The 24,490-nt window shown below is 44.6% G+C and overlaps 1 protein-coding gene across 1 annotated transcript in view; it reads right to left on the bottom strand.

The window, feature by feature from the left end:
• The window catches only part of tmcc3 (transmembrane and coiled-coil domain family 3), a 34,742-nt gene extending 14,391 nt beyond the window's left edge, over window positions 1-20,351 (bottom strand). Inside the window, exon 1 of the mRNA XM_083654548.1 lies at window positions 20,127-20,351. Coding sequence (XP_083510674.1) covers window positions 20,127-20,129 — 3 coding nt within the window. The 5' untranslated portion in view covers window positions 20,130-20,351. The remainder of the gene's footprint in view (window positions 1-20,126) is intronic.
• Window positions 20,352-24,490: the final 4,139 nt, after the last annotated feature.

Raw genomic sequence — 24,490 nt, forward strand, 5'->3', positions numbered from 1 at the left:
TTTTTCTGATAACCAAAATAGTCCCACACTACCGATTTTGTCCTTTTTTGACTGGGGAAAAAGTTTGGGGGGTTCTTCACCTCTCTGGCAGCCATTGTCACGCGGCCACTCACAACAATGATGACTCCTTGATGATGATAGCTGCGGTCTGCCAGCTACTGATTGCTCTACACACACATGCAGCAGGGGGGAGGGGCCGCGTAACTGCACTCTGTCTCTGCAAGGGACCTGGGCACTTTCTCTCAGGGAAACAGCTGATACCGTGGAGAAGGTATGACGGCAAAATTTAGTGGTTTTGATACCGTGGCTTTTTCAAACCGCGGTATACCTTCAAACCGGAAACCGCTGCATCCCTACTCGTGAGGTGCATCATTTCTATCAAAATCCAACCAGTGGTGTCGGTCATGAGTGACAGATGAACAAACGAACAGAGACTGATCCATGAATCCAGTCCACCCACCCAGAATGTCATCCTGGACGACTAAAGCAAGAGTAAAAAGAAAGAAAAGAAAAACGCTCCCTCAACCATCCAAGAATGTGAAACCCGCTCTGTGTGCTAGTTACAGTAGGTAAGTACAGTAGGTAGTGTTGCTAAAAGTGATCCATCAATGTCACTGAGGCACAGTCAGCTGTGTGCAGCCTACCTATATAATATTCATGTGGTGATAAGATATCGTGTGTGTGTGTGTGTGTGTGTGTGTCTGTGTGTGTGTGTGTGTGTGTGTGTGTGTGTGTGTGTGTGCCTGTGCGTGCATGCGCTTGGAGGTAACCTACTGTGGTGCAGTGATATGCCATATGGTATGCTAAGAGGCTATGTGGACGATAGCCCATCCTGCATAGCGTGCTGTGCTGCTGTCTACACTCCCACACTAAACATATTCCTTCAATATCAACCTCAGAGAAGAAAGGACGGATGTAAAGGAAAGATGTGAGTGAAGGAAACATAATTGGATGGGACGCTCACTTCTTAGCTGCCTTTCTTTTGAGTGCATCTAACCCAGTATGAGAGACGACAGCAGCACACCGGATTAACACTGCAGCAGCAGCACCGTGCCATTGATTTAGGCTGATTACTGCCTGCCTGTATGTAAGTGATGCCGTTCACTGTCTCACTCATTGCTTGACAAAAATCCTGTGAAGATCGAAACGTTGCAATAAAAAACCCACTGATGGAGCCTCAGTGTGCGGACCTTCTCTTCTGGTTGATTCCCGGTAAAGCCAGCCTTTAACATGCCAGCTCGTCCTCAGTCAGAAAGAATCTAATTTGTATAGCGTTCCATTGAGTCGTATGTCATCGTTCCATTTTAACAACAACTTATTTCTTTAGCTTGAGCACAAAATTAGCTTGTCAAAAAATACTTGCTGAACAGTGTGGCTAATCAACATGGTTAGGCCATGACTCAGAAACATAATGAAATTATCTTAGAAATGACAAAATATATTGGAGGAGGGCTTTAACTGTACTCTGTATGAACTGTGACGAAAATATTATATGTGTATACTATATACGTATATATATATGTATGTGCTCACACACAATTATCGCAAACCCGGCTAGAATTTGGCAAAGCCAGACTTGAGAATGACACGGGTATCTCTGGTCATTTATGAGTGTGCTTCCTCAGCACCCAGAGAAGCCACACAGGTCAAGCCTAATGCATCATGCTGCCAGGAGGAGACGGCTTATAAAACACAACACTGCAGCTGCAACGGGACTCAAATCCATTTAAACCTGTGAGACAAAAAACAACTCTCAATATAAGAAAGGACGGAAAAAAATGGTTTCCTCAGGCAGCCATGCACCTGACGACAAACACTTCTGGAGCAAAACAATCGCCCAAAAAGACAGTTTGTGGCTGTATGAATATGGAGTCCCAGACGGAGTCTAACAATGCTACCTTGTGTACTGTAGGCAGCGAGACAAGCCAAACACTGAGTAGTATTTCATCATCTTTAACTTTGTCTGGTCTTACTGCTCTCAAGCACAGGCTCTGGCTACAAATTCTATTTTCTTAAAGGGATACGCCAACTTTTTGGGGAGTTTCACCCATTTGCCATATCGCCCACACATAACCAAGATACACAATACCTTTCCCGTCGCTCTGCGTACACAGTGAGCTACAGCCGTCCAGTTAGTTAGTATTGGATGAAACGGTACAGCCATTCAAAGTCACCAAAAACACACATTTCTAACAGCGCCAAAAAGCTCAAATCTTCTCCATAAGGTTAAACATTTGAAGGAAAACATAAGCACAAGATTTAAGGGTGTTTTGTGCAGCCGATTCTATTTTATGGACACTTTAACCGGCCCTAAGGGAAATCTTAATCTAAGGTGCATGGTGCAACTGGGCCAAGGTTGTAAAAAAAGAAAAAAAATGCATTCTCATAAATAAGCAAGAGGGGTAATAAAACGTTAATTGAAGTGGTACAGATGAGCCGAGGCAAAGGAAATATGGGCAAGAAAATCAGGCTGTAGCCTGCCTATCCACTCTGATGTAGTTCTCCAAATAAATGATAATAATAAATAATAATAATATCTAAAGCGACTCTAAATAAACACTGCGCATCCCTAAAGGACCGCCTGCACAGCTGTTCAAGAGCAAGACTGGACTTTTTTTTACATCTGGTGATGAGAAACGTTTAATTTCTCAAAGACTGGACACGGCGTGAGTTTTTGCTTAATATTTACGCTTGAAATGCTCACGTTTTCATAACAAACTACGTTACAAACTAACAAACAGGCATTGTAAATACATGTTTGCAGTTTTCTATCTGCAACACACACCCACAAGCCGCAACTTGCACGAGCCATCGTGTCGTGAGCACAAGGGCCTGCAGGCAGCTGCTTTTTCCATCGAGCAAGTCGGCACCATTAAAACGTGTAGTTAATAGTAGTTAATAGTGACGTTAGAACAACAGTGCCATGTGCGCGAGGCACACAGAGACATGGGGATGTGGATCAACTGAAGCATGAATTGCGCATCACGCTAATGGAAGAGGCAAACATGGATATTAACAGCATATGCTACTGGACATGAACAGACTTTTACAGACAAAACCCTGTCGAAAGAACCTTTCAGAGATATCCGGTGAGTGTGTTGACTGTGTGTGTGTTGTTGGTTGGAGGAATGGAGGAATGGAGAGAGAAGAGCGAGACAGGTGCGTGCAGACTGCGTAATCACGTTACCAATGGACAGAGCTCCCCGCGGTAGAGTCACATGACCGCGGTATTGTGGTGATGTGGTTAGCGTCATAGCCCTAGCCGCAGCACACTGTTTTGAAGAGTGGGGAAAAGCCCTCAATAACAGCCTTTATGCATTCTGATGAGGTAAGATGATGTGATGTTGAAACTATGCAGTTAGACAATAGTGGAACTGAGTTAAGGTTTGCATCCAGCATGGTTCCTATTTTGTACCATAACTCGTAAAGCAATCCAGTGCATTTCCCCCAGCAATCAAATGTAAAATAGCGTGCAGAGGCCAGTAGAGACTGCACGTCTTCTCCGTGATGCTCTTGTTTGTTTACAGTCATTACAAAATGACATTTCAAAAATGAATGTGATCATGAATTCTATTTGTAAAACAATGTGTCATATAATCCCATGTGGGATGGGCCATTCATTTGGCATGACACGAAAATAATAACATTTCATTCATTCATTCACGTAGCACGACTACAATTTTGTTTGTTTGTTTGTTTGTTTGTTTGTTTTTTACACAGTGAGTGAATCAATAAAACCACCGTCCAGAGAGAAAACATTGGTGGTGATTGAGTTCGAATCAATTGACTGTTTGCACTCCATTTACTATGTGGGCAGCCCAGCACCAACTAATGAAAACACTCATGGAGACACGGCACACACGCAAACAACACATATAGCTTTACAGCACACACGCAACCAACACATATAGCTTTACAGCACACACGCAACCAACACATATAGCTTTACAGCACACACGCAAACAACACATATTTCTTTACAGCACACACGCAACCAACACATATAGCTTTACAGCACACACACAAACAACACATACTGTTTTACAGCACACACGCAACTAACACACACTGCTTTACAGCACACACGCAACCAACACATACTGTTTTACAGCACACACGCAAACAACACATATTTCTTTACAGCACACACGCAAACAACACATACTGTTTTACAGCACACACGCAAACAACACATATTTCTTTACAGCACACACGCAAACAACACATACTGTTTTACAGCACACACGCAAACAACACATACTGTTTTACAGCACACACGCAAACAACACATATTTCTTTACAGCACACACGCAAACAACACATACTGTTTTACAGCACACACGCAAACAACACATACTGTTTTACAGCACACACGCAAACAACACATACTGCTTTACAGCACACACGCAAACAACACATATTTCTTTACAGCACACACGCAAACAACACATACTGTTTTACAGCACACACGCAAACAACACATACTGTTTTACAGCACACACGCAAACAACACATACTGCTTTACAGCACACACGCAAACAACACATATTTCTTTACAGCACACACACAACCAACACATATAGCTTTACAGCACACACGCAAACAACACATATTTCTTTACAGCACACACACAAACAACACATACTGTTTTACAGCACACACGCAAACAACACATACTGTTTTACAGCACACACGCAACCAACACATACTGCTTTACAGCACACACGCAAACAACACATACTGCTTTACAGCACACATGCAAACAACACATCCTGCTTTACAGCACACACACAAACACATACTCCTTTACAGCACACACAAACACATACTGCTTTACAGCACACACGCAAACAACACATACTGCTTTACAGCACACACGCAAACACATACTGCTTTACAGCACACACGCAAACACATACTGCTTTACAGCACACACACAAACAATACATACTGCTTTACAGCACACACGCAAACAACACATACTGCTTTACAGCACACACGCAAACAACACATGCTGCTTTACAGCACACACACAAACAACACACTGCTTTACAGCACACATGCAAAACAACACATACTGCTTTACAGCACACACGCAAACAACACATGCTGCTTTACAGCAGACACGCAAACAACACATAATGCTTTACAGCACACACCAACACATACTGCTTTACGGCACACACGCAAACAACACATACTGCTTTACAGCACCCACGCAAACAACACATGCTGCTTTACAGCACACACAAACACAAACTGTTTTACAGCACACACAAACACATACTGCTTTACAGCACACATGCAAACAACACATCCTGCTTGACAGCACACACACAAACACATACTGCTTTACAGCACACACAAACACAACTGCTTTACAGCACACACGCAAACAACACATACTGCTTTACAGCACACACGCAAACACATACTGCTTTACAGCACACACAAACACATACTGCTTTACAGCACACACGCAAACAACACATACTGCTTTACAGCACACACGCAAACAACATATACTGCTTTACAGCACACACACAAACAGATACTGCTTTACAGCACACACAAAGACATACTGCTTTACAGCACACACGCAAACAACACATGCTGCTTTACAGCACACACACAAACAACACACTGCTTTACAGCACACATGCAAAACAACACATACTGCTTTACAGCACACATGTAAACAACACATGCTGCTTTACAGCAGACATGCAAACAACACATACTACTTTACAGCACACATGCAAAACAACACATACTGCTTTACAGCAGACACGCAAACAACACATAATGCTTTACAGCACACACAAACACATACTACTTTACAGCACACACGCAAACAACACATACTGCTTTACAGCACACACGCAAACAACACATGCTGCTTTACAGCATTATTCCCATGTTTCCCAGGCGTTATTTTGATCAACATTGTGTTATAGCTAGCTAGCACAATACATAGCCTACACCAGTGATTCCCAACCAGGGGTACGTGTACCCCTAGGGGTACTTGAGCAGCTTGCAGGGGGTACTTGGAAAGATTGGGATTACAATGTATTTCCAAAATGATAAAAACTGGTGACTTTTTCCCAATTGAAAACTGTCAAAATTGTATTTAACACATTCACTGCCAGCCGTTTTTTTTTTACTGTAGGTAGCTTCTGCCAATGGGTTTTTTTGAGGATTCTGGCTCATCTTTCAACAGCCGAGGATTATTTTCTGCTAAGATTTTGTGAACACAAAATATCTCAAAAGAACTAATAGAATGTGTGCTTTCTCTGTCTAAAAGAGTTAGTTTGTAGAGTTAGTAGTTATGTAGGCATTAGCACTTGAATACAGCATGGTTTCAGCGTCTGAAAATTTAAGCTGAGATAAATGCCTTTTTGTGAAATTCGATAGAACAGTCACTTTAACCATTCATTTTTGGCATCAGTAAGACGTCAGACATCTAAACAATAGTTTTGAACAGTAATTTCCTCCATAACAGCAGGAAACCCCCCTCTCCTTCAAACTCCTCCCTCCGTGTGTGTTCTCCTCCTGCCTCCCTGGCTCTGCAGCGGGCGTGTCACAAGCGAGTTGCTGCTGCTGCTGCTGCTGCCTGTGTGCTGGCGGCCGCACTTTGGGCGAGTCTGGATGGGCTCGCTCGTTTCTTGGGGTTTCGGTTGAGAGCTTTGATGAAGCTTTTGCGATTCTGGTCTTATTTATGCTGCGTGTTTCAAAGTGTGTTCCACCCGTAATCTATTATGCAAATTTGCAATCCCCCACCCCCAGCTCCCTGCGCGAAAGCGAAAGCGTTTTCGCCAATCCATTTTCATGAGAATGGCTTCCTCACGCGGCTGTTTTTGCTTGGCTTTCTCTCGTCTGGAGAGCACTGTCGCCACTTAGTGGGTCGGTAAAATAGATTATACACATTCAATACCTCCCATATTTTAATATGAGATGTAAAAGGGGTTGATCGACGTCCCATCTATTTTCATTTAGTGAGATATGTTAGAGAGGCCTACTAAAAGTTTAATATAAGTTTAATATAACAACTTTAGGAGAATTATGGACACACATGAGTGAGGGGGTACTATCGGCATGGTAAAACAGCTCAAGGGGTACATAAAACAAAAATGGTTGGGAACCACTGGCCTACACCATTCAGCATGCATTTCGATATTTCAAACTTTAAGAATGTTCCTCCTAAGACCAGCTTCGAGGTGCATTACCGCCACCTACCGGACTGCAGAGAGGTGCAGGACCCGCGTGCAAAGAGGTGAGCAAAGTCATTCCCGACAAACGGGAATCTAAGGCCCTGTGTGTTCTCCACACACGGGCCAAAAAGTAGTAATCCCTCCTCGTCTCACTCTCCTCTCCTCTTGTAGTCTGAGATTTTAATCTCCTCTTTCCAGAGCAAAGATTACCCAGCAGCCCCTGCTCCCATCCAAACAAGGCCTAAAAAAACTGGGGAGGATAGAGCGGGGCAACATATGTGCCAACAATGGGCTGTGAAAAAGGGGGTGATTCGGTGAATGGCCTACCCTCATCCACCCCCCCCCCCCCCCTCCCCCCCCCACCCCACCCCACCCCCGATTACCGACAGACGGCCAATATAGTGATTTTTTCTTTTTCCCTGCTGGAGTGAAAATAGACGTTTTCTATGTGGATTGGTCACAAGGCTGCTTTCTTAAACAAATAACTTTCATCCATCCATCTTCAACCGCTTATCAGGATCGGGTCACGGAGGTAGCAGTTCCAGCAGGGGACCCCAAACTTCCCTTTCCCTGGCCACATTAGCCAGCTCTGACTGGGGGATCCCAAGGCATTCCCAGGCCAGCGTGGAGATAATCTCTCTCCACCTAGCCCACGGTCTGCCCCGTGGTCTCCTCCCAGCTGGACGTGCCTGGAACACCTCAGGAGGCGACCAGGTGGCATCCTTACCAGATGCCCCAACCACCTCAACTGGCTCCTTTCTACGTGAAGGAGCAGCGGCTCTACTCCGAGTCCCTCACAGATGACTGAGCTTCTCACCTCTTCCCTAAGGGAGATGCCAGCCACCCTCCTGAGAAAACCCATTTCAGCCGCTTGTATCCACGATCGTGTTCTTTCGGTCATGACCCATCCCTTCATGACCATAGGTGAGGGTAGGAACGAAGATCGACCGGTAGATCGAGAGCTTTGCCTTCTGGCTCAGCCCTCTTTTCGTCACAACGGTGCAGTAAAGCGAACGCAATACCGCTCCTGCTGCTACGATTCTCCGGCCCATCTCCCACTCCATCGTCCCCTCACTCGAGAACAAGATCCAGAGATACTTGAACTCCTTCACTTGGGGTAAGGACTCATTCCTTACCTGGAGTAGACACCGGACATAACTTGCACCAGGGATTTCCTCCTGCGTTGTTGGATTCATAAATAAATAAAAATAAAAGATAATGAAAGAAATAAAAATAATGAACCAATACTCGAGTACTCGTGCTCATCCCTACTAGTATTATTTTTCACCTCAGAAAAGGAATGAAGAGTTGTTTCCACTCCAGCTGGGCTGAAAACCATCTAATGTAACCCATGTGTGAAGTAGTCGTAACTCGTCAAATACATTCTGCTATATTCCTGTCAAATGATCATGCCTGACTTTCCCTGTCTAGATGATATTGATATTCTTAGTTCCATGACTGGTACTGGTACACACGCACACACACACTGTATGTCACACGCGTGCGCGCACACACACACACACACACACACACACACACTAACCCTCCATTCTGTGTTTACAGGGCAAGGAAGGATTCAGCTACATTCCACGCCTCTAGAGACACTCCATTTTAGGAGGGCTAATTCAAAACAGCACCGCTATGCACTCGAAATACACACACACACGCACGCACGCGCGCGCACGCACACACACACACACACACACACACACACACACACACACACACACACACACACACACACTACTGAATCTGGTGCATTGAAATTCTGCCATGCATATGCATACAAGCCAGAGCTATTGCAATGTCACTTGTCAACATGCAAATTAACTCACACATGGACACACAATCTAACTGATCTCACGTGCCAGTTAACACACACAACACACACACACACACACACACACACACACTCCTGTAATTCACTCCTGTGAATCACATAATCGTCGCCTCGCAGGTGTGAACTGTGTACTCCTGGGAACCTTCCATGAGACTGACAGAGTTGCATACCTACTGTAGCACGCACGCAGATCCCACCCACCCCCCACCCACCCCCCCCCCATTTTAGACATTTTGTTCAAGTGTGTGTGACAGCATGCAGATGTACAGTAGGCCTAACAAAATAGGCTACTGCACAGTTCACACAGCACAACACATTCAACAGTGTGTGTGTGTGTGTGTGTGTGTGTGTGTGTGTGTGTGTGTGTGTGTGTGTGTGTGTGTGTGTGTTTGCTTGACTGACACAGGATCTGTTTGATGGGCAGAGTATTTGTGTGTGTCTTAATCCACAGCGTGTTACTCATACACCCGGCATCACTGCTGCGTTGTGTCAGTGTGTGTCTATTCACTGTAAGGCTTAGCACACTCAATCCTAATCCAGAAGCAGATGGAGAGAGAGAGAGAGAGAGAGGTGGGGAGAGAGGGGGGGGGAGGGAGAGGGGGGGAGAGAGAGGGAGAGGGGGGGGGAGAGAGAGGGAGGGGGGGCAGAGAGAGAGGCAGAGGAGAGAGAGAGAAAGAGGGGGGGAAGAGAGGGAGAGGAGAGAGAGAGAGAGAGAGAGGGAGAGAGAGAGGGGGGAGAGAGAGAGGGAGAGGAGAGAGAGAGAGGGGAGAGAGAGGGGGGGGAGAGAGAGAGGGAGAGGAGAGAGAGAGAGGGCAGAGGAGAGAGAGAGAGAGAGGGGGGAGAGAGAGAGGGAGAGGAGAGAGAGGGAGAGAGAGAGGGAGGAGAGAGAGAGGAGAGGAGAAAGAGAGGGGGAGAGAGAGAGAGAGAGAAGAGAGGGGGGGGGGGGCGGAGAGAGAGGGAGAGGAGAGAGAGAGAGAGGGGGGGAGAGAGAGAGGGAGAGGAGAGAGAGAGAGGAGAGGGAGAGAGAGAGGGAGAGAGATAGAGAGGTAAACCGGTGTTACGGACATGTGAGATGTCTCTGTTTTATACTGTTTGGAGATTGCTTCAGCTTTTCTTGTACTGCTCAAGATGCAATATGGCTACAGAAGATTGTGTGTGTGTGTGTGTGTGTGTGTGTGTGTGTGTGTGTGTGTGTGTGTGTGTGTGTGTGTGAGAGAGAGAGAGAGAGAGAGAGAGGGAGAGAGAGAGAGAGAGAGAGAGAAGGAAATCCAGATTCCATTGGTTTCCCTGACAACAGACGCGATTGAGTGCTGCCTGGCTCATAGTGCAGCATCGCCATAATAGCCAGTGAAGCGAGTCAGAGCCCTGAGGAGCATCAGTCAGCCACCACATTCAATACTACTAACTCTCCCATCCACAGGCCAGGCTTAGCTCAGCACTGTGATTTGTGCTACAGATTGGGCACTGTGTGTGTGTGTGTGTGTGTGTGTGTGTGTGTGTGTGTGTGTGTGTGTGTGTGTGTGTGTGTGTGTGTGTGTGTGTGTAGCCTACTGATTTCCTGTCGCCTAAGATAATATAGGAGTGCAAACCACCAGAGCCCAGGCCTGACTAGTTTCAGGCTGCAACTAACGATTACTGTCATTGTCGATTATTCTGTCGATTATTTTCTCGATTATTCGATCAGTTGTTTGGACTATGGCGACATCCTCAAATGTCTTGTTTTGTCCACAACACAAAGATATTCAGTTTACTGTCGTCATAGAGGAGTAAGGAAAACAGAAAATATTCACATTTAAAGTCGAAGTGAATCGGAGGCGAATGCAATAGCACGAGCGTCGGAGACTCAAACAAATCTTGTCTGAGATGACAAGGTTGAGAGGCGGACCACAAGCCGCACAATGCCAGGTGTCGATGATTTGATTTGAATTCTGGGGACTGGCTTTGGCATTGGCCAATCACTGCGTGTTCCACCCCCAAAATCGAGTGGGATTCAGCGTGTTGTCGTGCTACGCGAGTGGGATCGGCGGAGTACCAGGCAACCAGCTGCTTCGTGCGGAGCGAGCGGACAATCCGATGCATGGGTGCTGCCCGCCCGCTGTAAATATGATATTCCTGGAACGCGCGTTTTAACGAGCCAGTTACATTTCTTTGCATACTTAGACATTATCATTTTTGTTTTTTGTTCATGTTTCATACAATTGGCCAAGTAGTAGTTAGTTTATGGGATAGGAATTCTGCCAGATGACAGGCACTAGGCGCCATTTTCTCTTTCTTTTGGAAGAGAAAATTATCCTGAAATGACGATTTGATTGACAGCTGCCATGTCGTGATATGATTGGTTGAAATGGGGTAGAAATTTGATAGTACTAGGTGACGTCAAACTGTACATTACTGTTATCAATGAAATCTTGAAAAATGAACTTTTGATGTGAAAAAGTGTGAAAAACTATAGAAATTAGATTTTTGTGATTTTTTTTGCATACATTATTAAATAAGTGCACTGCATACCCAGGTATTTGAACTAAAATAAAATAAAAGTAATTTTTGGGTTCAGCTCGACTTTAAGAATGAGAGATTTTTTTTGTATTACTCAAACCGATTAAATGACTATCAAAATAGTTAGCGATTAATTTAATAGTTGACCCTAACCTAACTAATCGATTAATCGTTGAAGCTCTAGACTTGTTGCACATTAATCAAATGTGTTGCTGAGGGCAATAACCATAAGCCCCAAGGCTAGGGACACACTTCACCACTTTAATAACATAAGCCCCAAGGCTAGGGACACACTTCACCACTTTAATAACCATAACCCATAAGGCTAGGGACACACTTCACCACTTTAATAACCATAACCCATAAGGCTAGGGACACACTTCACCACTTTAATAACCATAACCCATAAGGCTAGGGACACACTTCACCACTTTAATAACCATAAGCCCCAAGGCTAGGGACACACTTCACCACTTTAATAACCATAACCCATAAGGCTAGGGACACACTTCACCACTTTAATAACCATAACCCATAAGGCTAGGGACACACTTCACCACTTTAATAACCATAACCCATAAGGCTAGGGACACACTTCACCACTTTAATAACCATAAGCCATGAAGCTAGGGACACACTTCACCACTTTAATAACCATAACCCATAAGGCTAGGGACACACTTCACCACTTTAATAACCATAAGCCCCAAGGCTAGGGACACACTTCACCACTTTAATAACCATAAGCCATGAAGCTAGGGACACACTTCACCACTTTAATAACCATAACCCATAAGGCTAGGGACACACTTCACCACTTTAATAACCATAAGCCCCAAGGCTAGGGACACACTTCACCACTTTAATAACCATAACCCATAAGGCTAGGGACACACTTCACCACTTTAATAACCATAACCCATAAGGCTAGGGACACACTTCACCACTTTAATAACCATAACCCATAAGGCTAGGGACACACTTCACCACTTTAATAACCATAAGCCATGAAGCTAGGGACACACTTCACCACTTTAATAACCATAAGCCCCAAGGCTAGGGACACACTTCACCACTTTAATAACCATAAGCCATGAAGCTAGGGACACACTTCACCACTTTAATAACCATAAGCCCCAAGGCTAGGGACACACTTCACCACTTTAATAACCATAAGCCCCAAGGCTAGGGACACACTTCACCACTTTAATAACCATAACCCATAAGGCTAGGGACACACTTCACCACTTTAATAACCATAAGCCCCAAGGCTAGGGACACACTTCACCACTTTAATAACCATAACCCATAAGGCTAGGGACACACTTCACCACTTTAATAACCATAAGCCATAAGGCTAGGGACACACTTCACCACTTTAATAACCATAAGCCCCAAGGCTAGGGACACACTTCACCACTTTAATAACCATAAGCCCCAAGGCTAGGGACACACTTCACCACTTTAATAACCATAACCCATAAGGCTAGGGACACACTTCACCACTTTAATAACCATAAGCCATGAAGCTAGGGACACACTTCACCACTTTAATAACCATAAGCCCCAAGGCTAGGGACACACTTCACCACTTTAATAACCATAAGCCCCAAGGCTAGGGACACACTTCACCACTTTAATAACCATAAGCCATGAAGCTAGGGACACACTTCACCACTTTAATAACCATAACCCATAAGGCTAGGGACACACTTCACCACTTTAATAACCATAACCCCCAAGGCTAGGGACACACTTCACCACTTTAATAACCATAACCCCCAAGGCTAGGGACACACTTCACCACTTTAATAACCATAACCCCCAAGGCTAGGGACACACTTCACCACTTTAATAACCATAAGCCATGAAGCTAGGGACACACTTCACCACTTTAATAACCATAAGCCCCAAGGCTAGGGACACACTTCACCACTTTAATAACCATAACCCATAAGGCTAGGGACACACTTCACCACTTTAATAACCATAAGCCCCAAGGCTAGGGACACACTTCACCACTTTAATAACCATAAGCCCCAAGGCTAGGGACACACTTCACCACTTTAATAACCATAACCCCCAAGGCTAGGGACACACTTCACCACTTTAATAACCATAAGCCCCAAGGCTAGGGACACACTTCACCACTTTAATAACCATAACCCCCAAGGCTAGGGACACACTTCACCACTTTAATAACCATAACCCATAAGGCTAGGGACACACTTCACCACTTTAATAACCATAACCCATAAGGCTAGGGACACACTTCACCACTTTAACACGTTCACTGCCAACGACGTATTACTCCGTCAAAAAAAATCCAACGGTTGACTGCCACTGACGTATTACTCCGTCAAAAAAATGATTTTTTTTTTTTGACCGTGGGATGTGCATCTAACCCTTTTACATCTCTTATATAATTATTGGAGCCACCGAACGTTTACAACCCATTCCACCGACCCACTAAGTGGCGATAGTGCTCTCCTGACTAGAGGAAGGCAAGCAAAAAGCAGCCATTCTCATGAAAATGGATGGGGGAAAACGCTTTCGTTTTCGCGCTGATTGCTGGCGATGCGGGATTGCAAATTTGCATAATAGATTACAGGTGGAACACACTTTGAAACACGCAGCATAAATATGACCAGAATCGCAAAAGCTTCATCAAAGCTCTCAACCAAAACTCCAAGAAGCGAGCGAGTCCATCCAGACTTCCTCAAACAGCGGCCGCGCAGACAGGCAGCAGCAGCAGCAAAGCAGTGAGACTGGTGACAAGCTTGTGACGGCCGCTGCAGCCAAGAAGAACGCCCACAGAGGGAGGAGTTGGAAGCAGAGGGGGGTTTCCTGCTGTTATGGAGGAAATTACTGTTCAAAACTATTGTTTAGATGTCTGACGTCTTACTGATGCCAAAAATGAATGGTTAAAGTGACTGTTCTATCGAATTTCACAAAAAGCCGTTTATCTCTGAATAATTTTTCTGACGCTGAAACCATGCTGTATTCAACTGCTAATGCTTACATAACTACTAACTCTACAAACTAACTCTTTTAGACAGAGAAAGCACACATTCTATTAGTTCTTTTGAGATATTGTGTGTTCACAAAATCTTAGCAGAAAAGAATCCTCGGGTCTTGAAAGATGAGCCAGAATCCTCAAAAAAACCCTCTGGCAGAAGCTAACTACAGTAAAAAAAAAAACGTCTGGCAGTGAATGTGTTAATAACCATAACCCATAAGGCTAGGGACACACTTCACCACTTTAATAATAATAATAATAATTGATTGGATTTATATAGCGCCTTTCTAGACACTCAAAGCGCTTCACATATCAGGGGAGGGAACTCAACTCATCCACCACCTGGGTGATGCATGGCAGCCAGTTTGCACCAGAACGCTCACCACACATCAGCTCTCACGGTGGAGAGTTGAGGACTGAATGTGCCAATTAAGTAACGAGGGATGATTAGGTGGCCATGTTTGAAGGAAGGCCTGTTTTGGGACTTTAGCCAGGGCACCGGGGGGTTACACCCCTACTCTTGCGAAGAGTGCCGATGGGATCTTTAATGACCACAGAGAGTCAGGACCTCAGGTTTAACGTCTCATCCGAAGGATGGTGCTCACTCACAGGACAGAGTCGCTGTCTCTGCCCTGGGGCATTGGGGAGATTATTCATCAGATCAGATTATTCATCATCAGACCATCTGGACCAGAATCCTAACCCCCAAGGCTAGGGACACACTTCACCACTTTTAGGCTGATAATAGTCATGACTTGGCATCATGATTGATTTTCAAGATGGGACAGAGTAAAGCGCCGGAGTGGTGCGGCTGTAATTAAGGTCACAATGCTTTATGGGTTTGCTGATTTTGCCCTTTTATTATTATCTCTGCCAGGAGATCATGTTTTCGGCCACGTATGTGTGTGTGTGTGTGTGTGTGTGTGTGTGTGTGTGTGTGTGTGTGTGTGCGACAAGCTGCAGTCTGACTGGAGTGCTTTCTGTGGACTAATAACGCGATCCCTCTCGGTCATCAGCTGTTTACACTTGCACCGCAGGTAGCCTGCAACAACCTAACAACATTTCCTCTCCACTAACTCCCTGTCTGCCCCGTGCCTCATTTTCAGACCGGCACACGGACTGTCACGGTGAGTTTTACACACCTCACTTACGCTAGCTACCACTTTGCTTCTTATAGCCGCCCTGATGACAGCCAACACGTTACCTAGCTAACGTTATATTGGAGCTGCTTCAGCAAGTTACATGTGTTTCCAGTAGAGGGAGTCCCACCGCGCTTCAGCTATTGCAGGCAGGTCCGCTGCATCACAGAGGAGGGACGCAGCAACAAAGTAGAATGAAGAAAACTGGAGCAACTCGGACCATTTAGATCGCTTTCATTGAGGTGCAGAGTAGAGGACTAACATGCGTCTTCATCAGAGTCATGACAGACAGAGGCTGGGGAGGCATTTTAAAGCACTACCAACAGGTGAGTAGCAGGGGCAGTGCATTCAATCAGCCAATGACTGTGTTCCACCAATAATGAGCTGTGAGGTGCAGCAATTCACATGGGACAGCCTCATACAGAGAAGGGAAGTCTATAATATACAAAAATACACACAAATAGTATGAAGAATAATAAGGCCAATATAAAAGGCCTAAGTATAAACATTAAAATGTACAGCGTGTTAAAGAGAAGCAGGTAAGGTATAGAGGCTATATAAACAAAGAACAATACACTCGGAGGAAGAAGAAGAAACACAAGCCCATAACCATAAGCAGCCAAATAAAATGTATTACAGAGCGTCTAGAACAGTGCTGACCAATTTGGGGCCCTGTTTGTTTTGGCCCGCCACGGATTTGGGGATTTTTTTTTTTTTTTTTTTGTGTGTGTGGCTGCGGATACTGTGTTCACTCCTGAGATTGCATCCCTGCAAATTGTCATGGCAAATTGTTTACAAAAGATGGACAATAAAGCTGATTTTCAAAGTACCTTGAGGATTTTGCGTAGGGAGAAGTAAGACCGCAGACTGTGCGGATTTTCCTGATTACAGGGGGAGGCGAGCGCAACTATAAAGGAAAGTCCTTTATAGTTGCGCGTTGCGGCTAGGGACCTACAAACACCGCAGTATGGCAGTCCTCTATAAAGGGAACACAAGGTTTGACATCAGCTTCATGTTCATACCCATGGTCTGGCATATTGAGGAAGAGTTTGGGTACTTTTAAATCAGTGGAGACAAATATCCCATTTTTATTTTTATTATGTAACCTAATTATGTTAACTAATTTCACCAGGTTGTCTCATTGAGATGCAATCTCGTTTTCAAGAGACCTTTCACTTTTTGAATGGTGGTACTGTACCACAAATCAATTCACACAATATTATGAAATACAGCCAGCAGCAGGACAGAGATGATGCAGTGGTTACTGGTTAGGTGTTTCTGCTGCCTCCAGTCTCTCTCCTGCCTGGGCGTCTGCTGCACCCTCCCCTCCATCACCACCCACAAACACCCCCCAAGCTCATAAATTTGGTTCATTCAAGACTTGTGGATGGCATGGCCATGCAAAAGCTGCTGCACATTCTCTGAAATTCAACTGTTGAAGAGGGTACCACAGAAACTCACTTGCCCTTCTCAACTGACTCAGTGTGTGTCTCTGTGTGTGTCTCTGTGTGTGTGTGTGTGTGTGTGTGTGTGTGTGTGTGTGTGTGTGTGTGTGTGTGTGTGTGTGCGCACGCGCGCACGTGTCTTCGGAAACAAAACAGCACAAAATAGCAGCATAGGCAAAACATGTTACCCAAACTTGATGTGTAGCATAATGATGTGAGCATGTCACCATAGCGTGTGTAACAGGGTGGCACATATGGCCAGACATGTGGTTTCTACCACAGCGCTCTGTACTACAGAAGGGACAGCGTAGTACAGAAGGGACTTTGGGGCTTGAACACAGCATAGAGAGAGACACTGCGGAGCACGTCATCATTCAGAAACCACGCCCAAAACGGGGGAAAACAGAAACCCCCCTCCAATCCTGGCGTTCTCCTATGTCGCGTGCATGGTCGCGTGTTGCACACAAAGATCGTATATACGGACGTTGAACACTCCAACTTACTTCCTTGACAGCTAGATCCACATTTTTCTTCTCGCCAATTCTCAATGGCTTCTTTTGCCATTTTGTTAAAAAACTTTAACTGGCGATTTTTTACATTTGTTGTCTGCGCAGACCACCACACAACAGCTTTTAGCTATGTTTAATTCATGGAAAATGTCGCTGGTGTATGGGAGTGAACAGAGCGATTTCCCCCGTGATGGGCGTGGCCTATTTCATGCAGTGTCGGTATGGGAAAACATACAGAGCAACTGGTTAAACCTGTTCCGCTCCTGGCTTCAAGGTGCATCGTGTGTATTTTAAACACCGGCATAGTCTAGAAGATAAACGGTCAACCAAGTGCAACATCAACATGATTTAAAGGAACAGGTCACCCAAAAATAGAAATTCTGCTTGTCTTCATCTACTCACTCTCATGCCAGTTGAAACACAGGTGACGTTTGAAAACACAAAGGCAACCTCCCTTTGTGTTGTTATATGGACAAACTTCATCTGTGTTCCAACTGGCATGAGGGTGAGTATATTTCTGACAGAATTTTCATTTTTGGGTGACCTGTTCCTTTAAAACATGGCAAGAAGCTCACAGCAGATGATCCCCATGTGCTCCGTTCATCTCCACCAAACTACATTGTAAGATGTGTCATCTAGGGAAGATGACAGGTCTTCTTGACATTGGACGGGACATGTTCGTAGGCCTAGTCTATACTTAAAATGTTGATCCTTTTATGACTGTTAAGGCGACTGTGTTGGATTTGACATTTCACTATTGTTCATGCCGATGTTCAAATAAAATCATAATTAGGAGATCCATGACTACAGTATCAGGTTAGTTTCATTTTGTCACATATCTTTTTTTTTACACGGTTTACTGAGAAATTATACCAAAAACTAACCAAATTCTATCTTTATAGGCTATTTTCTTGACCATTGTTAAATAAAAATCATAATACTGTAAGTAGGCCTAGACTGTCTATACAAGGGATCAGCCGAGCAGCATTTTGGTAAACAAACCGCGTCATTGGGGGAAAACTGCAATGGAGCCAGCCTTGAGTGCACACTCTAGCCCCGGCTGTGCGGTGTACATTTTAAAAACTACACAGTTCACACAACTTTAACACAACATACGTCAAACTCTTGAGATACTTCTGCTCTCACTCAGAATGTCAAAACAAGCGATGTCATGTACTGTATAGTTTTTGAGATATTAACGTTTGTTTGCCACGACTCATACTACTTATATTAGTTAACTGCTGCGGCGGGCTTCTGTATTTCTGGGGGATTTGTTGTTGTGATGTCACGCTGATTCGTCCTATATAGGCTACTGTAGATTATTCGTTCTTCCCTAGTGGAATGTAGCCTTTGCCTTATTTGTTAACATGGAAATGTACAGTAATTGGAACCAAATTATGCACAAACATAATCTATACCTACATACCTATTATATTCATATAGTAATCTTATAATATTCCTATCATAGGCTATTCCTATAATATTCATACAGTATTCAATGTATACTATAATAATACAAGCATCGTATCACCAAATAATGTTTCTAAAGGATTTTTTTTTTAAAGTGTAATTCGGTCATATTGGATATTTCAGAAGGGGGGTGCACGGCTGCTGAATGCATAGAGAGGAAACACTGGGAACCCTGGGAAGATTGAGAACATTGAGCCGATGGGAACATTGAACCCTGGGAACATCGAGAAGATTGAGCCGTGGTGGGAACATTGAACCCTGGGAACATTGAGAAGATTGAGCTGTGGTGGGAACATTGAACCCTGGGAACATTGAGAACATTGAGCCGTGGTGGGAACATTGAACCCTGGGAACATTGAGAACATTGAGCCGTGGTGGGAACATTGAACCCTGGGAACATTGAGAACATTGAGCCGTGGCGGGAACATTGAACCCTGGGAACATTGTGCCCTGGGCTGGGAACATTGATACGCTCTCGTAACGTATAGTGCCTGCTTCGTGTAGCCTTGTCTCTTATCTACTCAAACATTCTAAAGTCATACTGCAGCAGGTAGCCTATGTCACGTTACATTAACGATAAACAAGGAGTCATCCATTAAATTGTTGTTGTTGTTGTTGTTGTTGTTTTGTTTTTAATTAATGAAGTATGACGTGACGGTCCCAGGGTCCCTTTATCAGCAGAAAGATAGAAAGTGATAGCTCTGCTCTGCTCTGCGGTCGCACTAAACGTTGCATGGGGAAAAAGGAGGATTCTCAGGTGGACATTCCTGCTGTAAGGCTGCCTGATTAAACTTTCTGTCCGGATCACGTCTTTTACAACCACTGACAACTGTCTACTCTCTAGTCTAGATTACAGTTAACGTTACAAAATAGAAACAACACGTTACACCAGTCGCCCTTTTCGACGTGGCCAAAAAGGAAAAATGTAGCTCTCTCGGGGAGAGAGCTTAGTTAGCTAGCTAACTAACTTCATAATAGTAGAGAAACTCATATTTACCATATTTATGTTGTTGATGTAATTGTATCTCTACTTCTGATAAACTTTTCCCCACAGCTGCCCAACAAGCGCCAGACATAATCCCTTGTCCGTTAAACTGGAACTGCCGCTTCCTTGTGTTCAGGTGTGAAGTTGACAGGCGTCCGTTGACTCGGTGCGAGACATGCCATCACTGCTGCGCTGCAGTCCAACCGACGGTCCAACCGTGCCCCTGTCCCGCCACCGCCACGGTCCTCCACCTCCACCCAGTCCCACAAACAAGCCCCGAGCGGGGCGAGCGAGCCAGGAAAGCTTGCCCCGCCCACAGAGGGAGGGGCTATATATATATATGCTATACACACACACACACACACACACACACACACACACACACACACACACACACACACACACACACACACACACACACACACACACACACACACACACACACACACACACACACACACACACACACACACACACACACACACACACACACACACACGGTACCGTCTTTCAAAGGCTATGGCACGCTCAAAGGGTTGTTCATCCTCTCTCATACCATAAACTAGAAGCCCTAGGAATAATTTTCCTTACTATGACGACAAGCTTGTCGGGAAGGGGGCTAAGCTACATTTTGGTGAGGGGAAAACTGGCCTGGCTATTTTCAAAGGGGTCCCTTAGCTCACCTCAAGATATCTGAATGAAAATAGGTTCTATAATGGTTCTATGAGGGTTAGGGCTACAACCCTGCAACTTGGTTGCATGCACTTTCTGTCAGAAAGGTGTTTTTCCATTTGAAATAGGCTATGCCCGCCCCCTCCCCCATTAACTCTGAATCTAATAAATAATTCAATTAGGCCTGCCTGACATGATTTTGTCCAGAAATCCATGACATGACATGACTACCTGTAATAACAGTGAAACTATGATCAATACAATCATCTTCCTATTCTCTAATTGTGGTAACTTCTTGTAAATGAAATAGGCACATGTTGAAGTTTGACAATTCATGAATTTGCTATGGGGACCCTCTCAAGGACCCCTGGTGGTCCCCAGACCCCACTTTGAGAATCACTGATCTAAGCTCAGTATTCATTTCAAATTGCTTGAACATTTTTCATCATTTTCCTGTTGGGGGGGGGGGGGGGTACAGAGGTGTGGGCTAAGCCCCCCCAATGTATTCAAATCCTAGAAACGCACCACCTATGTGGAGCTTTATATTCAACAAAATCAAAGTAATAGACCTTTTTCACAGCAGCCATTTTGACATATAGCAGAGTAAACACATATAGGTCTGTAATACTAATAACAACATTAATGATGGTATACGCATGTGGTCATAAATAATAGTAATATAGAATATAGTAATAATATAGTATTTGTATCAGTATCTAATTGTAATGAGTTTATATGGCATATATGAATAGACTAGGCATTGATTCCTAGGGGTTCGCCTCGCCCGCCCTGCAGCTCGCACCTGCTGCTGCGTGGGCTCGCATACACAGCTCGGCCGCTACGCGGCCTTGCCCGCTGCACCGTTGCTGCGTGGCCTCGACCTGCTCTATTGGCATGCGCAGCACACAATTGCCCAACTTTGCATCACTGATGACATCACTCACTGATGACATCACAATTGCTCGAGTGACATCACTCAGCCCACAATTGCTCAACTCAACAGAAGATCATGTTGAAAAACTAAATTAAAAGATGGATTAATTAGATTAGACAAAATGTGACCTGCATCGTGTGATTTTATGAGAAAATATTGATTTTGGCTGTTTTGGGTTTCACCAGATTTGAGTAGCCTTGGCTTTCATTCAGTGTAAAGATTATTGTGAAATCGAACGCTAAATCTAGTTTTGAAGCTCATAAAGGTAGGGTGACAAGCAGCTTACTTTTGTTATACTTTGAGTCATGCAGTCCACAAAGCTTCAGTTTTTGCTTAGATCGTCCTAGAGCTGGATCACGTTAATGTAATCAGCCAACATCACAACAAATTTACAAAAAAAATGTTAAAAAGAGCATCAAAGCCGCGGTATGCGCATGTATGCAACTTGATGCTTGCACCCACAATTATTCTGGCTGGCTTCCATGTGGGCGTGATGGCATGTGTGACATAATGTGTGTCTCTAATGACATGTCAAAATGGTTGCTGTGAAAAAGGTCTATTCACCATTTTATTTACTACTCCATCACTGAATAACACATTTATAAAAAAAAAAAACACAATTATTAAACACAATAACTGTCAATCTATATCATTCCCAGCCCTTAGACCATCCCTACTTTTTCCTTTAGATAGAAAATTTGATTTTCTAAAGTATTTCCAATCAGTCTGCAAAGCCATCTATTTACAATTGGCCATATATCTGAAATAAATATATACAACACAGGCCATATCTCAAGTGAAAGGATAGTTTCATTACCCTACAGTGAGCCTGAGGACCACTTTAATAATTGATTATGTAAATGACTTTCATTGACCTTTTTCACGGCAGCCATTTTGTGTCTGAAAGGCAGTAAGTAACACAGGTGCAAGCAGAACACTGATGAGGGTTTCCAACTTGCAATCCATTTATGTCTTCCAGTGCTGGGGCCCTCATTAATGTTTTGCTTGCACCTGTGTTACTTCCTGCCTTTTAGACACAAAGGCGGCTGTGGTGATAAAGGTGGATTGTGTCATGAATGTTTTAGAGGCACAGCAGGGCTACTCTGGCTCTAATGATGAAGCAACGTAATTAGTCTGGTCAGGGGGACTGTCACATGACCCGGGCTCGTTGATAGTTGACTGTAAGGGCACATGAAGTATTCATCTTTCACTCACAACACAAGTCCCCCGGCCACCAAGCTGCCACCTGATCTCACGAGAGGAACAAGTAACTCTCGCGAGATCTGCCAACACTGCCTGCCAGCAGAGAGGACACACCCACACACACTCTCATTCTCATCCACACACACACACACACACACACACGCACACACACGCACACACGCGCGCGCACACACACACACACACACACACACACACACACACACACACACACACACACACAGACACACACACACACATGCTGACATGAAGCCCACTGTACGAGAACAGCGAGTCAGCCTGTCAATCACTGTGATAGATGCTGACAGGTCGGTGCTTGAACCCATAGGCAGTGATCAGCACCTGGCGCCGAAGGTGTCTGCAGGGCAAGACAGCACCATTATTGAATGTGAATCTGATCCAGTCCGATTAAATCATATTACTTCCATGTGTGTGTGTGTGTGTGTGTGTGTGTGTGTGTGTGTGTGTGTGTGTTTAGGAAGTTCACTGCATAGCTCCAGAAGAGATCCAGGACAAACCATTTTGCTTTAACCCAACCAGTCAAAGCAGATGGCTGTCCACCTAGTCTTTACTTTACTTTACTTTATTTCATTTAGCAGACGCTTTTGTCCAAAGCGACTTACAGCATATTACAATATAGCATAAAAATACAGCAATAAAATGCAACAATAAACAACAATAAACCAAAAAAAACGGGAACATAAAATACACACATCACTTTTCGGAGGGGCCCAGGTGTAGTTCGAAAAAGTGTGTTTTTAGTCTCCGGCGGAAAATGGCCAACGAGTCAGCCAGCATAACAGAGGGGGGGAGCTCGTTCCACCATTGAGGAGCCAGGGAGGAAAAGAGTCGTGAGTGGGCTAAGCGGCCCCCAGGGTCACGTAGTGATGGAGGGGCAAGGCGAGCTGTGCAGGTGGAGGAGCGGAGGGGACGGTTGGATGTTTGAAAACTGACCAAAGATTGCAGATAGGTAGGGGCTGACCGGTGAACTGCCCGGTAGGCCAGTACAAGAGTCTTGAATTTAATGCGGGCTATAATTGGGAGCCAGTGGAGGTCGCGGAGAAGGGGAGTGACGTGAGAGAATTTAGGTAGATTGAACACCAGTCGGGCAGCTGCATTCTGGATGAGCTGGAGTGGTTGGAAGGCCGAGGCAGGTAGCCCCGCCATGAGAACATTGCAATAATCAAGGCGGGAAAAAACAAGTGCCTGGAACAGAAGTTGAGTTGCCTCCCTTGTAAGAAATTTGCGGATTTTTCAAATATTGTACAGTGAGAACGTACATGAGCGGGCGGTTGCAGAGATGAATGATGAGGTTGAAAGCTGATTACCGGTATCTATAATTACACCTAGGTTTTTGACAGTTTTAGATGGCCGTACAGTGGTATTTTCTATGGTGATGGAAAGGTCTGTGAGAGGGCAGTTTTTTCCGGGGATGAAAAGAAGTTCCGTTTTGTCAAGATTGAGTTTTAGATGATGGGCGGTCATCCAGGTTAAGATGTCTTTGAGACACGCGGCTAGGCGTGCCTCAATTTGGGTATCGTCAGGGGGA

The sequence above is a fragment of the Poromitra crassiceps genome, assembly GCF_964638095.1.
Source record: "Poromitra crassiceps genome assembly, chromosome: 2".
Taxonomy (NCBI): Eukaryota; Metazoa; Chordata; class Actinopteri; order Beryciformes; family Melamphaidae; genus Poromitra; species Poromitra crassiceps.